Source organism: Lacerta agilis, chromosome 14 (assembly GCF_009819535.1).
Source record: "Lacerta agilis isolate rLacAgi1 chromosome 14, rLacAgi1.pri, whole genome shotgun sequence".
NCBI classification, from domain to species: Eukaryota; Metazoa; Chordata; class Lepidosauria; order Squamata; family Lacertidae; genus Lacerta; species Lacerta agilis.
The window spans coordinates 37,931,495-37,949,064 of record NC_046325.1 but is presented as its reverse complement, the minus strand read 5'-3'; the positions used below and the strand labels follow the sequence as shown (position 1 = coordinate 37,949,064).

At 44.3% G+C, this 17,570-nt stretch overlaps 1 protein-coding gene across 1 annotated transcript in view; it reads right to left on the bottom strand.

Moving 5' to 3' along the window:
- MYO1D (myosin ID) overlaps nucleotides 1-17,570 on the bottom strand; it is a 157,577-nt gene that overhangs the window by 81,141 nt on the left and 58,866 nt on the right. Inside the window, 2 exon segments of the mRNA XM_033170700.1 lie at nucleotides 13,825-14,032; nucleotides 16,727-16,893. Of these exon segments, the coding sequence (XP_033026591.1) occupies nucleotides 13,825-14,032; nucleotides 16,727-16,893 (375 nt within the window).

The window sequence follows — 17,570 nt, the reverse complement described above, 5'->3', positions numbered from 1 at the left end:
TTTATGATTCAAGCTACTGCAAGGAAGGATGAAGGGTAGCTCAATTCTCCACTTGTGGACAGGACAACATTCTTAATTGGAATATGTAAAAAGAGGCAACAAGAGTCTCTTATGTCAAATATCAAAAAATGAAGACCTAGGGTTTTGAGGACTGACAGAAGGAGAAACAGGTATTATTGCTCCATGCATCTTCCACATCCTCAGTGTTTGGGAGAGCTGCTTTCATGTAGACCTCATTGCTACACTCAAAGAAAGGAATATCACCAGGGGTCGTGCTGGCCATGAGCAATGCTTCCATTTCCTAAGGAACAGGTAAAGCAAAGGTGGATGCCTTGCTGCCCACCGAAGAGCTCCTCTATGTCATAAAAGACCAGAGAAACAGCTAACCAACTACAGTCAAACCTCAGATCCCAAACGCCTCCATTTTGGAATGTTTCGGCTCCCAAACGCCGAAAACCCAAAAGGAAATGCTCCGGTTTTCGAACATTTTTCAGAATCCAAACGTCTGACGCAGCTTCCACTTGAGTGCAGGAAGCTCCTGCAACCAATTGGAAGCCGCGCCTCGGTTGTCAAAACATTTTGGAAGCCAAATGTGCTTTTGGAACCGATTGCGTTCGACAACTGTGGTTTGACTGTACTGCTTTATAGAGGAAAGAACAGCAGGATAGGGACAAACCAAAAGCAAGCATTTAGGATTGGGGCTCCCTGTCTTCTATTCATCTTAATTATCTCTTTTAAATTTGTATTTCTTCTGCCACCTTTTTTTTGGGGGGGGGGGCGGGGATGAAGGCCTGAAGGGTGCCAATAAAACTTTGCCTCCCTGTCTCAGGCAGGAAGACAGTGTGTGAGTTTGTGGGTGGCTGATGTCCTTCAGCAAGCAGCTTTTTCATCCTTATCTTTAAAGGTCAGAGCGTGGGACCTAATCCCATTAGCAACGCCCTCTTGTCTACTAAGGGAGAAAGGTGGGTTTGGCAGAGGGATCTGAAGGAGAGAGGCTGCAGCACTGTGCAAGTGTTCTGAGAGGGATTGTGGAGGGCAGCGAGGCAGAAGGGGATGAAAGCAGTTCCTCATGCTTGAGAGGAGAACCCTCTAGAGTCCAATAAATATAAATAATACGAAAACACTAAACACACATTGGCAAATTCAGTGGTCATTTCTCATGATCTGGCGAAAAGATCATTTCCTTTGCTTGGGAGAACATTCCACTGTGAAGAATTTCGTAACTGCAGTTCCTCCACCTTATGGATGCCAAATGGCTGAGATGGCAAATGTGGATGTCAAATTCTCACCATGCAACTCGTATTACATTTCAACCATATTAGATGAAGAGTTCTCCAGGAACTCTACAATGGTTGCACTCTGCTTCAAATTGCCTGGTGCCAAATTACAGCAATACTCGTCTCTTTGAGTTCAATGGAAAAGGTGGGTTTTTTTGTTTTTTCCCCTCCTGTTATAATAATAATTTATTATTACAGTCAAAGACCAGTTCATTGTTTCTCCTGTTGGTGAACCAACAGCCCTGCAATTCACTAAGGGGCTGGCTGGGGAAATTGATTCTGCTCCTGAGTTGGCATCTTATGGATCCATACAGATGTGCATCAGTCCTTTCATTTACAGTAGGATTAATTAATTACCCAAGGCAATTTAGCACAACAGCTATTTGTTTTATGTAGCTTGTGTCAAGTGGAGGTCCTTCCTGCATGCCTCACTAAACCATAGATTACGTCAAGCTTGGAATGATTAAACAAGGGACAAGCAGATGGGGAGAGAAAATATTTGCTGCAGAGTCCCAACAAAGAATTAATAAGCAAGCCTCACTGATTCTGAACTGGGAGAAGATCCTGCATTCCGTTTTGGAAGATATCCAGACCTTTAATTATACCCACCTCCAGAAAACTCAAGACGAGAGCCAACGCTACTCAGTATGCGTGAACCATTGTAACACTGTTTTAAGACCATTATGTTTTTGTGGACAGTATCCTATCCCAGAGGTTTTCAACCTTTTGGAGTCCACATTCTTTCTGTAGCACCCCTGTGGGGCTAGAAGCCCTGTTCTGGCAGCCTCTTACCTTTTTTTTAACACCCTCGCGGAGTCTTTCTTAAGCCTCCTCTCCTCTCCCCTCTCCTCTCCTTGGGAGTCCTCTGGGCAGCCACTGCTGCCGCCCCTCACACTGCCCCACAGAGGCCTAGGAAGAGGATGCCTGCAGCCTTTGCGGCCCAATGGAGACTGACCAGAGGTGAACATGAGGCCAGAACCTTTTGCTGGGAGGCAGCAGTGGGCGCTGCTGGGCCTGCATGGTGGAAAGGCTCCCCTTCAGCACCGGGCACTCAGCTTCCAGGCAGGCATTGCACACAGCAAGCACAAGAAAGGCCAGCACAGTGCATGCCTGCACGCCTGCCCGGCCTCCCTCACCCAGCCACCTGCTTGCCTACTCCGAGGCTGCCTCAGCTCCTGGCAACCAGCACCCCCTGGCCAGCCCCAGAGGCACCATTCGCCTGTGGAGCTTGTAGTCAGGGCTGCTGCAACCAGCGGCGTAGCAAGCCCAGACTGCACCCAGTGCAGAAATTGTTTTGGCACCCCGTACGGACTGCACATGTGTGGCATCCCACGCACACCCACACACTACATACGGAATGCCGCACATCATGCGCAGTCCGTCCGTGCTGCTGTCACGCGCGGCAACCTTATGAGCCGCCGAGCGAGGCTTTTTACCGGGCGGCAGGGCTCGGCTTGGGAGTCGCGGGGGGAGGCACTAAGTGTCACCCCCCTCCAGGGGCGCACCATCCCCAACGCACCCACCTTGCTCCGCCCCTGGCTGCAACAAACAGCTGGGCAGGCCTTTGGGAGGAGGAGGAGGGGGGAAGGAAAGAGGGACAGAGGCAAGTGGTTGCCCATGGCATCCCTGACCATCATTCAAGGCACCCCAGGGTGATACAGCACTCTGGTTGAAAACCACTGTCCTATCCTATTCCAGAGACTAGGGGTCTCAAAATAAGTTAATGAAAAACAGCAAAGTATCAAGTTTAAATGAAGAAACACTTATGAACAATTGACCATAGCTATCATATCCTTATCAAAGAGATCAGTTTTTAAACTCAGCTCCCGAAATACGCTCAGGTTAAGGCACTGGTGAACCTTCATGGGAAAAGAGCTCTGTCAACCTAGAGCAGCTAGGATATACCTTCGTACATGCAGTAGCAACAAATCATCCATCTTGCTTCAACCCCAAAAACTGAGCCGAGGGGAAACCCTGCTCCGTTGAGTTTAAATCCATTCTTCCATCTGCAGTCAGACTAAATGCTAGTTTTTCTAACCAACCTATTGAGCGACCCTGTACTAATGCTACACCGGCACACATATTTCCAGTCCCTATCTGGAACAACAACTGGTCAAAGAGAATGTAATTTGGATATTGCATTGGTGTATGCATCACCACATAAGCTTGTTGCTGTTATCCCACAAAGGTATCTCCTTTCAGCATGCTACTTTTACTGCTCATCTCTTCTGCTACGTTATGAGATAAACTGAGTTCTTTTTGGCAGCTGCCCACAAGCTGTGAGCTGCCTGAGCTAGAGCTCCAAAGTGTTTAGGAACCAGAGCAAAACTTAAGTGGCCAGCTCCCCAAGCTACCAGTTGCATTATCATCCTTTCATCTATCCTGCTTTGATGCATGTGCACGCGCGTCTATTGCTACTAAAATACATAAAGTAATCAAGAATGCATTGCAGACAGGCAGGCATTGTTAAAGTAAAATACTTCAAAGTTGCACAAAATTGGTACGCTACTGTAAACCATGACTAGCTGTGCATGAACACATCATGCCTGCTTTGCTGCTCCCTACATTGTACTTTATTTTAATTGTTCTTTTATGGGACACCATTTGGTGAAGGGTGGGCTACAAATATGTATTCACTAAATTTATGTGCCCAGCATGGCAAACACATGAAATACAAACAATAAATAATATAATAGTGTACAATGTTCTTCAGACATAATTCTAAGTCAGGGATTGAGGATTGCTTGTTCTGCACACTTGCTGGGAGGAGTAATATGACACTTGTGTAAACCCCTGTTTGCCCAGTGGGTGGTCCGGCAAAGCTATTTGGTGGGTTACAACTTGCAGAGCGGTAGCCGTATTTGTTGGAACAAACACAACAAACAGTGTTGTGGCACATTAAAGACCAATATGTTTATAAACTTCCATGGAGTGGATTCTAGTCCACGGAAGCACATGAAACAATAAATCGGCTAGTCTTTAAGTTTGCACATGACAGTTATTTGGAACGTGTCCAAGGTCTCTTCAGTTCATAGCAGCTCTTTGTCTGCATAGGGCAGTGAGCTTTGCTGATGAATGTATGCATACATGTGACAACATACACAAGTGTCAAGCTTCCCATTTAAAAAAAAGAAAAAAAGATGTACACTCTCATGCATGTTCCCCACAGGCACTATTTTTTTCAGTTGCCCGTAGCGCCATATTTTTTAAATTGCACCTAAGTATTATTGCAGGGTGGTTTTTTTTTTAGCTTGCCTTACAGCTACCTTTCCTCCTTCCATATGCTGCTGCATGTAGCACAGCAGGAAATAATAGTCAATGCTTGGGTGGGTGGGTGGGGGTTGTTTTTGCTTTCCAAAATAAGCCAAGGTTGCTATTCCCCTGCCCCAACCCACTGAGGAGATGAGTCAATACAGGGACCCAAAGCAGAGTCCACTTTTCCCTTCGGCGTTTGGGGAACACTGAAGCAAATTATTCACTTGACTGGGTGGATTTTGCATTCTAGACCGAATCTGGAGTACAGAGGGATTATCCTTAAAAATCTGAGACACTCTCAGCCCATATTATGAAAGCTACCCAAACTTCTCTAAGAGTCAAAAGATCAACAAAAAGCAGCCGTCCCCCCCACTCCCAGCCAGGCCTATTACCCAGTTCAGGCATGCCTGGGGCTACACTCACAAAGAGAGTCCTTAATGAAGGAAGGACAAGTCCCTAGGACCAAGCTGTGGAAGCTTCAAGAGTTTCCCCTGACAAAAGGCCTTTTAAGTGGGAAAAGGCCATATTCTGGGAGTATTCTTAAGTATTATTCATCAAAACGCAGTAGAGATTCTATATAGATGGGAGCAGAAACTCAGTGTAGATGGGACTAGAGAAGGCAGAACACATCAGAGGTGGTTTATCTTATATACCGGTACTTTCTTGCCCGTTAAGACTGAAAGGTGAATCCCTGCCCTTTACCCCATTTGATGCTGCTCTGCTCTTGCTTTCTGACGTCTCCTCCCTTCACCTCTTCTATGATAGTTGGCTTCCACTGACCTTTCCTTCCCTGCCAGAGTCTCCCGACTGCCAACTTCCCACCTAGATCACAAACCCAACCCAGCACCTCCTGCCCGTTTGGGGATCATGAATGGCAGAGAAACAAAAAACGTTAAGCAAGCAAAGCTAAAGGCTTCGCTTCACTCTGCGCCAAACAGAGATGCTGATCCTTGAGAGAATAACCTTTCTATGTATATTTTCATGCCATAAGTCATGGTGATTCGGTGGGCGGGAACAGTCACAGTATAGTCACAAGTAAGACCCTCTCTCCCACAGAAACACAACTACTGCATCTCTTCCCCCCCTCCCCAACTTAAAGTGTAGTGGAAATTATTCCCTCCCATTCCAGTACAGGAACATGGTTACCATACATTCAGCTCTTTTCCAGTACTAGTACTTCTTTAACATTTACCTGGATATTATCCTCAACATATACAGTACACTGGTTTTTTTTGGAAAGGCCTTCAGAGGTCATATTTCCTACTTTGCTGTTGAATCCATTCCCTTTGACCCTTCAATGCTATGCCATTAGGACACAGCTTCTTATTTAGCATGGGTAGCACATTTTAATAAATCTGCTATGACGGTAGATGCTGAACAGGCTGTCACTGTTCATTTAACAGAGTTTGCATTCTGGCTTTATAATTTAGTCTGCTCATAGAATTTTGCTTCCTGCTGTCTGAATCAAACTTGGGCCTTGATCAGGCTGTAAGGTGAAGCCTTCAGATGTGAGTCTCAGCAGCATAGCTGTCAACCTTTCCCTTTTTGTGCGGGAAATTCCCCTATTATAGCGTTGGGAAACAGCAGGGAGGGTTGACAGCTACAGGTGAAACTCGAAAAATTAGAATATCGTGGAAAGGTTCATTTCTTTCAGTAATTCAACTTAAAAAGGTGAATATATGAGATAGACTCATGACATGCAAAGTGAGATATGTCAAGCCTTTATTTGTTATAATTGTGATGATTATGGTGTACAGCTGATGAGAACCCCAAATTAACAATTTCAACTTTGGGGTTTTCATCAGCTGCACACCATAATCATCACAATTATAACAAATAAAGGCTTGACATATCTTGCTTTGCATGTCATGAGTCTATCTCATACATTAAACTCCAGTAGCTAATGAAAACAATTGCTTACATAAATGGACTTTTCAACGATATTCTAATTTTTTGAGTTTCACCTGTATGTATATAGCAGTGGGGAACAGCAGGGAGGGTTGACAGCTATGCTCAGCAGCTCCCAGCCCTAAGGTGAGAATACTGATCCAACTCTCCCCACATTTGTTTTTAACTCCTCTTTTACTGACAGTCAAAGGACAATTCCTTCCCTTCCCAAAATTGTCTCTGTGTGTGGTGGTGGGGATGAACTGTATTCATGACAAACACATTTCACTTTAAAATATGCAAATAAAGAGCATAGCCCCATCTGTTTCAATGTGTGACATGCATCATTATTTCTCAAACTATGGTTCTGGAGGTGGTAAAATTGTGGGGCTGGGTGGGGGGGAGGTGTGTGGGAGAGAAGTACAAGAGTTCCACTCTGCCCAAGTATGGTTAGCAAAAAAAAAAAGACACGAGTTCAAGGAAATGACAGCAGTGAGATGCTTTCCAGGATCTGAAGTGGCTTCCATTCTAACACCTACCATAATGCATGATTAAAAAGGCAGCTTATTTAAAAGATTGATAAAAACCGAAGAGCAAACATTCCCCATTGCAGCCTAAATTACGAGTGCTGTGCAAGGAGTGACAGTGAAGAGTCAAGCAAAGGGACCAGGCCCTCCCACAGTACTGTCAACTTCACAAGCATGTGGAAAAGGCAGGCAGGCTACAAAAAAAATAAAAAATAAAATAAATCACAGGATCCAAAGCACACAAGACTGGTACATGGCCAAAGCTTCCAAATAAGGATCAGGCTAGACGTTGATCGTAATTTGTAGTTAAGAACCATGTCAGGGGAATTTAAATGTTTTAATACTTGGTCGTGGGGGTGGGGTGGGGTTCATTGGGAATGCAGTATGTGAAGATGGAAGATGAAACCTCCTTTCCCCAGCTGTAATCCTGATGAAAATTGCTCATCAAACCCACAAGAAGCCTGAGATAAAAGGCTCCTGTGGGTGCCAATGAAAATTTAATGCCTCCTATTACATTTTTAAAATTCCCCGACATGGTTTTTGACTATGCATTTAGTGCGACATGGTTTTGACCCCGAGGAACCAAGCGGTATGTGCTTGAGTTTCATGAAAATAACTTCCGAGGCGTGCCATGACCCGACAGTATGGCTGCAACCCGATGTACATTTACCGGGAACTGTTTCCCTGAGCTCAGTGTCACTGACTCCCAATGAATATGCATGAGCTTGTGCCAATGAAATACTGATCTTGAACCCACTTCAAAATCTGTAGCTACTGTGAAGTCAGCAGGTCTTGGACTTGCACTACACAGAAGCGTTCAAAGAATTGTTCTGAAAATGAGTCTGTAAGCAATGCTTGTAACTAAACTGTTAGACTTAGGAGAACTTCCAAACTCCAAAACCAAACAAACACAAAAAGAAAGATCTTGCCTAAGGAAGCTGGCATCTTCACTGAAGCTTTTCAAGAAAGGACGTTCATCTGTTAGGAGTGCTTCAATTGGGGGTGCCCTGTCTTTGGTGTTGTGCAGGACATCAGAACTTAACATCTGAAAGACCGTCACCTACGAAACACACTTTTGAAAGGGGTGAGGGAAGAAGACCACCCGCTTTTTAATAACTGATAGTCCTTGCAGATTGGATGGTTTGGCTCATGAGAAAGATATGTTGCAGCACAACACTACCACCCGCAGTGCTCAATATTCGCAGCTGGAAATAAATCTAATAAGGTAACTTCTTGCTATACCTCAACTTTCCCCATCACAGTTGTAGGGGCATCAAGTGAATGAATCTTTCATAAAAGGGGGTTGGGACAAGGGTACCCTTATAACATTATTATGCTATTTTGCTTAGACCCCCATCATTGCAAGGTGTTAGTAGAGACTACCTCATGGGGAGCTTTTGTGTGGATAACCAGAATGATAGGACGATTTGCACCTTAAAAAGATCAACAATTAAGCCACGTTAAAAAGTAACAAGGCTCTGGCTATGAACAGAACGCTGGATAGGATGGGGCCATGGAGGAAACAAATCAAAAACATTCTTTTAGCATCTACTGTCCTTGTCAACAGAGGGGCATTGGCAGAAAAGAGAGGCAGTATGTCTGTATTTAGATTCCGCTCAGCAAGTTCCTCGCAACTCCAATTTCACTGGAAAAAGCATTTGTGTTAGACCCTGAAGATTTCCTCCACCAGATCCAAGCGCCTAAAACCCCAACCCAACAGATACACAGAAACTCCACGACAAAACCGAGTAATTCATTCTGAAATTTAAATGCCAATACTGCAACACAGAGACATGTTATGGTTGTACGAACCTTGCAAAAATATTTTCGTGCTTGCTACAGCAGACGCACATGTGCCCTCTCCTACCAACCCTGCTTCACAGTCGCCTGAGCTGCTAGGCAAACAACATTTCACACTGTCAAAGCACAGCTGATCCTCCAGGCACCAAAACTGAAACTAGCAAGATAAATTCCACATGGGCATGAGCTTTGCTGTATGGCTTCCAGAGCGTTGCAAATGGGATCTGTTCTTTAGAGGTTGCCGTTGATATGGCAGCAGGGGAAAAAAATTCTGCCTCTAAGCTGCTAGGCTCCAAAAATTAGGTAAAAGAGCCCTTAGAGAGGGGTAAAATTCTGCAAAATGAGCACAAAAGATGTTCAGTTTTATATTCAAAGAGGAAACTGATAAAATTATGAAGATTCTCCTACTGTGCCTCACTAATTATGGGGTCAGAGACAATGCCTGTTCCCCTGCTCCATTTTTAATTAGCATTAGGGACACCACAGATAAGAGTCAGAAAAGTGGATACTGTATTGCTGCACACAGAATAAATGTGGTTCTGTGAAACTGATAACATACTCGGGGGGGGGGGGGCACGTACAACTTGGCTTACTCATTAAACTAGAGTTCTCCATATATCCAGACTTCAGTGTGCAATGAAGGTGCCTGTTAAACATAGTGCTTTCCAAGTTTACGTGTGGCCCAACCACTGGGCTAAAGGCAGTAATAAATGGCCTTTGCAATGCAGCAATGGGTGTTCAGAAACGTTGTGAGGATTTTGGCTGAAGATCCCTACGTAATGGCATGTCAGATATGTTACATCAGATACAGAACAATTCCCATTTCTATTTCTTTCCACAACCCCAACACACAAGACAGGAAAATGCCTTCTAAATCGATGGCAAACCCCTTATATCATCCCTGATGTGGGTCATTGTGCAGAAGCCCTTCTCTGATTACAGCTGTTGGACTGTAATCTAATACGAAAATGCAGTCGTTTGTGAATAGTGGAAGCCTCTTTTTTTTTTTTTGGCAGCTCACCCATTCCTAGTATGTACAGCTTTAAGGGCATGTTGGGACAGAGAAAAGCAAAATATTAAATTATGACAAGTCAGCCGCAGCTTTTGTTCTCATCTCCTCTCTCCCATCTACTTATTTCCACCACCAAGGCCAGGAATGTTGCTATGGCAACAGCAGCTGCAGGGTCTTGATTGACAAGCCTCCTGAGAGGAGTGTCTGGGGAAATAAAATGCCTCAAGGCAAAGGTGGGGGGGAGGAATAGACAAGAGAAGAGGGGGAAAACACTGTCAGCTCACAATACTGGAAAGGATGGCAGACACACAGCCCTTTCAACAAAAGGGACATTCCTGTGTGCCGGGCTGAAACATTAATAAGCCTGTCTTCTTGCACAACTGCATGGAGTCTAGCAGTTCAACCTCACAGATACAACCAAACCTATTGCCTTTATAAAAGGACGAGCTGGCAGGGGGAGCTAAGTGTAATGGTTTCTGATAGGAGCAAAGCTGGCAGCGTCCTAAATGGCTTGAGTCTGCATTACAGAAATAGTCAACCCAAGGATGATCAGGGCGAAGAGGAAGGTGTTAGAAGTCTGATTTTAAGAGACATCATTACATTTGCTATTTAAGTCCTGCTGGCTCTTTTTAGAGAGAACGCTGAGATAACGCTGCTTGTGTTTATTTCCATAGAGGTATCATACAGCGACTTGAAGCAAACCACTCATTAAACAGATTGAACATGAAGCAGTTGGACAATTCCACCTCTGAGCTTGCCCACTCCAATTATTCATGACACTTTTGAATGGCAATGGCAAAGAAAGCATACACTGTTGCTCAACTGAGGCCAGGGCACCGATTGTACCCCCTTTCCTTGAAACGTCAGGTTTGGCCATGGTGACAAATGCCCCAGCTACATCTCATTCGGTCTCATATCTGGGACTGCCTCCAAATAGTAAGAAGAGCCTGCAAGACCAGGTCATTGGCCCATCTAGACCAGCATCCTGTTCTCACAGTAGCTAACCCACAAGCAGGACTTAAGTGCAAAAACCCTCTCCCCTCCTGTGGTTTCATAGAATCATAGAAGTGCAGAGTTTGAAGGAACCCTGAGGATCATCTGGTCCAACCCCCGCAATGCAGGAATATGCAGGTGTCCCATACGGGGATTGAACCTTCAACCTTGGCGTTATCAGTACCATGCTCTAACCAACTCAGATACCCATAACAGGACAAGCAACTAGTATTCAGAAGCGTTACTGCCTCTGACCATGGAGGCACAGCACAGCCACCGTGGCTAGCAGAAACTAATAGCCATATCCTTCATGAATTTGTCCAAACCTCTCTTGTGAAGCCATCCACATGGGTGCCCATCACTGTCTCTCATGGGAGGTAGTTCCTCAGTTTAGCTGTGTGAAGAAGTCTTCAGAACAGCGTTCAGAAACTTCAGATGATACCCAAAGCCCTAAGTCCACCTTCCCCCAATGTAGTGCCCTCTGTATGCTGAGCCAGAGTTACCATCCACCCCAGGACAGTGCAGGCTGATGAAAGAGATAGTCCAAAACATCGGGGGAGCATCATGTTGGGGAGCATTCTCCGAAACACTGGAACATGAATTCACATGCAAGAACCTGCCTAGTTTTAAGGTTCTCAGAAAATAATGGATTTCTGGGCCACACAAACACGAGGCACATTTGGCAGGGATACTGGAAAGGGCCTTCTCAGTGGCTGCACCAGCGTTTTGAACTCGCTTCTCAACTAGGCCTATTTAGTCTCTTCTCAGCTGGGTTTTCATTGGACAGTAGAAGCCTTCAAAATCGCTGAGTTTTGTGCTTTGTTTAAACCTGCTCTTGCGTTTATTTATTGTTCTTTTAATTGTCAGTTTACTTCATTTGCTTTTCTATTGCTTTTGCATATTGTTACTCTTAGTTGCCTTGGACACTTGGCGTGGAAAGATTACACAGTGGAACCTCGGTTTTCGAACATAATCCATTCCGGAAGACCGTTCGACTTCCGGGAACCAAAAACTGAAAGGAGAAGCCTCAATTCAAAAGGGAAACTCAAAACGGAAGCCGCGCTGGATGTTCGGGTTCCGAAAAACGTTCGAAAACTGGAGCATTTACTTCTGGGTTTTCGGCGTCCGGGAGCCAAAACATTTGAAAACGGAACCATTTGGGAACCAAGGTTTGACTGTAGATGCAAATAAAGAAATAAACCCTCCAAGTTCCATTAAGCAGGGGGGCCTGCACTATGATATGCTTAGCCCCATCAGCTGAGTCTTGTGAAGTACACAAAATATGAGAGATAGAGAATGATGGACAGAAAGCAAGGTTGCCATGATCACCATCTCTCTTGCATATTACAACAACCACAGCAACAACATCCCAAGACTGCAAATCCAGAACCCTTCACAGACTCTCTAGTGAGCCAAGAGCAGTGCTTCATCCCATCAACAAAATTCTGTATCCCTCTCTCATTTTCCACAATCTCCCAAAAATTCTTGCACCTCAGGACTGCAAGCAGTTTCTTCCAATATTTTCTACAGTCACATTTTGCACAGATTTGGGGAGGAACAAAAGCTTGTTCAGCGGCAAATAAAAAGGGGTGCTGCTAACTATTAAACATTCTGAAGAAGCACACAAAAGTGACACAGAAACCGAACTGCCTCATTTTTTTGTCTTATTTTTTATATGAAGCTTAATCTTCATCTCTTCACTGGAAGCCTGCACGGGCTCCATCTGCTGGTAAACAAATAGCAGTCCTAAGTAGAAGCATGATGGAGCAAAAACTAGGCTAAGCTATATAGGTCTTTAAGGAATTATGTAATAACAATTCCAAAGCATTTCAAGCCAGGTAAGGCCTCTAATTACCTTTTCTGGGTTTTTTTTGTTTTAGAAAATCAAGTCCCTCCAAAGAAATCTATGGCATCACAAGACCCATCACACTCCCATGCACCCCCTTTTCTGTTTACTTAGTGTGCGCTGTAATGAATCAATATTCTAGCATTACATTAAAAATTAATTTCCTACTTCCTGCTGGTAGCAACAGTAAAAGGGGCAAGCTACTGCAAAGCAGCAACCATTTCCCTCCCTTACCATTTCAGGCCCATTGGGACATTCTAGCAGTGGGGAAAGCTGTCATACAAGCAATAGAAAAAGGGCTCATTTACAGGAATCAGTCCTGCCTTGGTCCTACAGAGATTCAAGCTGGAGTAACAACCATTTATACTTTGTGAGCACTGCTATGCACAAAACAGAACATACCGGTACTGGTGTTTCTAGGCCTTCCACTGCAAAAAACGTCATTAATTTTATCCCTTATTCTGAGCAGATTTACGACGTTGTGTTTTATTACAATCACAACGTAAAAGGGTTAGTAAAAGCAATCATCACAAGTTTGCTTTTTTACTATTCCTATCTTCGGTTGTGGCTTGCACAAAAAGGCTACAAAGTTGGATTTACAAGGGATGCGGTTTATGTTTGAGACGACACGATTTTCAAGCCCTCATTTCTGGTTCCTCTGTTAGAAAATGCAGCCCCAGATGAGCACCCTGGAACTTTTATGCCCAATCATATGTCCCCCTCTGCCTTGCTCCAAAATGCCACCCCTGCCTTGTCCATTCCTCTTGTACCATAACCAGCTTTCTAATTGGATTATAGGTAAGCAAAGGTCAATAATTGTTTTAAAGTCACAACATACTAACTGCCTATTGCTGCAAAGCAGGTTTGCACAAGTCTTCTTAGTTAGCCCAGTTTATTTAAAAGTGCCCAGTTTCCCTGTGCTGAATTTGGATTTTGACGGCTAATTTGACAAACCAACTAATTACCTGACACAAGGCTCGTGGCCCTTGGGAAACTTTGGAGGCTAGTGTTTGAACTGCTTCTCTAATGCATATCGTGGGAAATGGATCTGCAATAACAGCCGACTCCACAACGAAACCGGAACCCTTTCCCTACAAATCAGGTTCAGCATAAAGATTAAGCTAACAGTGCACTGGGAATCTGCCACAGGCCATACTGCCACCTTTAATAAGCCCGCAGTGGCTAGAGCTGGGCTATTTTAAAGCAGCTTTTGCTACTGCCTCTCACCTTCTGTAGGAAGAGAACAACCCACACAAGCATCTTGGCATGTAGTTCTTCCAACGTAAAGAGTGTCCGAGGCGTGCGGATGAAAATCTTGGTCTTGCCGTAGGCCACGTCGTGTTGGAACCCGCAGTGCTCAATCAGTTTTTTTACAGCCTCCTTGTCCGATGGGAGCTTGTGATTTGGCCAAGTAAATTCAGGGATTATCTTGTACCTGCATACCAGAATTTTAAAAGAAAGCACTGTTGAGAGTTGTGTTTGCCATCTCTGCTCACTCCCAGACTCATCAGTATCATGGTAAAGGGCATCCCCAGCATGACCTCAACAAATGTGATGAGACTTTATCTTTTTCCACTTCACATGGAAAGTACCGGTACTTGCAAAAGCAGATAATGGAACCAGTGACCTGAGCAGGCTTCAGTCGAACTGGGTTCAAACTGGTTTATGTTCCACCGAGTGTCATCTTACTGTTTGACAGATCATTTGAACGAGCTATTTGACTACCAAACTTTTAAGGATGTTCCAGTTTTGCACTCAATGGGTTAGAGTAACTCAGTTGATAAGAGGGTGGGGCCTGGAACAAGCAGAATTATTCTTATCTGCCAAGGACTCTTGGGACTGAACAAGGACCTTCACCAGCCTAGCAAGTCAACAGGCACTGTGGGTGCTTAAGTCAGAGGCCTTTTCAGACAAAGAAAGCAATAAGAGGTGCAACAATTGGCAAGTCTTCTGCCCTTGTAGATATTGTAGTCCAACAATATCTTCCACCTGCTGAATTCCAGCAGTTGTCCCCTGGAGCCAAGAGACAGAGAATGCACAGCTGGCTTTGAGTATAGTTGTCCATATGGCCCAAGAATGCCTGACAAAATCCTAGCCAAAATCAGGAAAGGGCTAATAATAATAATAATGGTAATAGTAGTAATAATAATAATAATAATAATAATAATAATAATAATAATTTATTTATACCCCGCCCATCTGGCTGTGTTTTCCCAGCTGCTCTGAGCGGCTCCCAACAGATTAAAAACAGAATAAAACATCACACATAAAAAACTTCCCTAAACAGGGTTGCCTTCAGATGTCTTCTAAAAGTCAGATAGTTGTTTATTTCCTTGACATCTGATGGGAGGGCGTTCCACAGGGCAGGCGCCACTACTGAGAAGGCCCTCTGCCTGGTTCCCTGTAAGCTCACTTCTCGCAGTGAGGGAACCGCCAGAAGGCCCTCAGAGCTCGACCTCAGTGTCTGGGCTGAACGATGGGGGTGGAGACGCTCTTTCAGGTATACTGGACTGAGGCCGTTTAGGCCTTGAAAGGTCAGCACCAACACTCTGAATTGTGCCCGGAAACGTACAATGTAGGTCTTTCAGGACCGGCCTTATATGGTCTCGGCAGCCGCTCTCCAAGTTAAAGCAGATGCACGCTACAAGGCAGTCCTGCTCTCCCATCTGAATTTCTTTGCTCAAGCTTTAACAGCTTATCACCAGCATAAATAGCAGCATTCGGTGTCCAAGGTGACCTCGGTATCTCTTTGGAATTAAAGAAGCTGCAACTCACATATTCAGTCATACAAAAAGGTGCTTTGCCAAAAATGGCGTATAGCTTAGTACCGGAGTGTGCGCTTGGGAGCATGCATGCGCATCCATTTTCATTTAGATCTGCTGAGGAGCTCCTGCTCTGCCACAGGGAGCCCATGGCGTAAATATCTGATATATTCAGACAGCCCAACTCTTGCTCTTGGTTCCAGCTCTCTGCTTGCTAACCACAGATGGGGAAAATATTTCTTGCCTAATCGGCTGGGCTGGGAGAAAAGATGTAGTGGGAGAACCACAGAACTTTTGGACATTGAATTTAACCTACAGGGATAATACCAAGCTGGTCTCTAAGAAACCAAAGCTATGACCGCAAAACTACATGCAAAAGATTTTAAAGCAGAGGTGTTAAAGGTGGGGAACCAATGGCCCTCTAGATACTGGTGAATTTTAACTCCCACCAACCCCAGCAAGCATGGCAGATGGCATGGGATGATGAGTTGCAACATCTGGAAGGCCAAAGGTTCCCCATACCTCTGTTAAAGGTCTATAACACTGGCCTGGTGAAACTATTCCCATTAACGCCAACACAAATCCCTATACGTGTAAATATGTACTATTTCTTTTGGCAATGGGTGTTTAAGGAGATAACAGAAATCACTGGGTTAAAGCTGGCTGAAAGTCCAGAGGTAGCATTATTATCCATTTACAATGGGGTAGAAGGAAGGTTCGCAGGCTGTGAAGGACTTGCTCACAAATTTATTGACAGCTGCATGAGTTATTATAGCTTGGAAGTGGAAGGGGCAAGCAGAATATAAAATGGAATAATGGTATAAAGAGGTGTGGGATATAGCTATTAATGATAAATTAACATGTACTATTAAGGTTGGACAGGGGATATGCAGGAGAAATTATTTTGAGGAGATATGGAAGGTGTTTGTAGAATTTGTATTGTTAAAACGGAAAGGGGTCAAACCATCACAAGAGGTTTTGAATTTTTGGGAGGTTGGATAGTTACAATGGAATGGTCCCGGGGGGTTGCACATTTTTATTCTTATTTATTTATTTATTTGTGATTATTGCTTTATAAAAAAAATAGAAAGAAAGAAAGAAATCCCTATACAAATTATTTTATTCTCCAAAATAAAGCGGTATACAAAGCCGGTACCACTCAATACAATACATTTCAGTCATTTCTGCCTAGCCTCTAGATCAGATGTTGTTGGACTGCAACTCCCATCAACCCTAGCTAGCAAGACTAGTGGTCAGGGATGATGGGAGTTGTAGTCCAACAACATCTGGGGACCCAAGGTTGAGAAAGGCTGCTCTAGATGGTACCCAAACACCTGTGAAGGATAGTCAGTTTTATCTTTCCTTACCTGTGAAGGAATTTCTCGTATGTTTGACGATAGGCGAAACCTGCTCTTCGGACCCTGACGTTTTCCAGGAGTCCAAGGTATTCCACCTGATGCCTGCAACGCTCCTCATCAAATAGATGTGGCAACTTTTTGTCATTAGGCTTAATGCAGCGGACATAGTATGGTTCCTAGTGGGAGGCAGTAAGGAACACAACAATTTTAATGCTAACAGCCAAGGCGCAAGGGCAGGGCAGGGCAGGGCAAATGTAATACTCCAAATTGGATAATCGTTGCAAAGAAAACAAGCCAGAGAATTGCATGCTCCTCCTCCTCCATGTTTGTCCTAAACATGGTTAGGGCTAACCAGCGTTAGCTGTTCACCAAACCTCAAATAAATGCTAGAATTATGGACACAACTATGTGCATCAGCAATGGTTAAGAACAACGGGGAAAGAGTGGCTGGTAATTTGTGCTAGGCAGGGAGTTTTTCTCCCTTTCTCATAACATAACAACTCGTGGACATTCAGTGAAGCTGAATGTTGGAAGATTCAGGAAAAATAAAAGAAAAGTATTTCTTCAAGCAGTGCATAGTTAAGCTATGGAGCATACTCCCACAGGAAGCAGTGATGCCACCAACTTAGATGGCTGTAAAATTATTGTTTGTTTATTTGTTTATACCCAGCCCATCCAGCTGGGTTTCCCCAGCCACTCTGGGCAGCTCCCAACAGATTAAAAACAGAATAAAACATCAAACATTGAAAACTTTCCTAAACAGGGCTGCCTTCAGATGTCTTCTAAAAGTCAGATAGTTGTTTATTTCCTTGACATCTGATGGGAGGGCGTTCCACCCCCATCATTCAGCCCG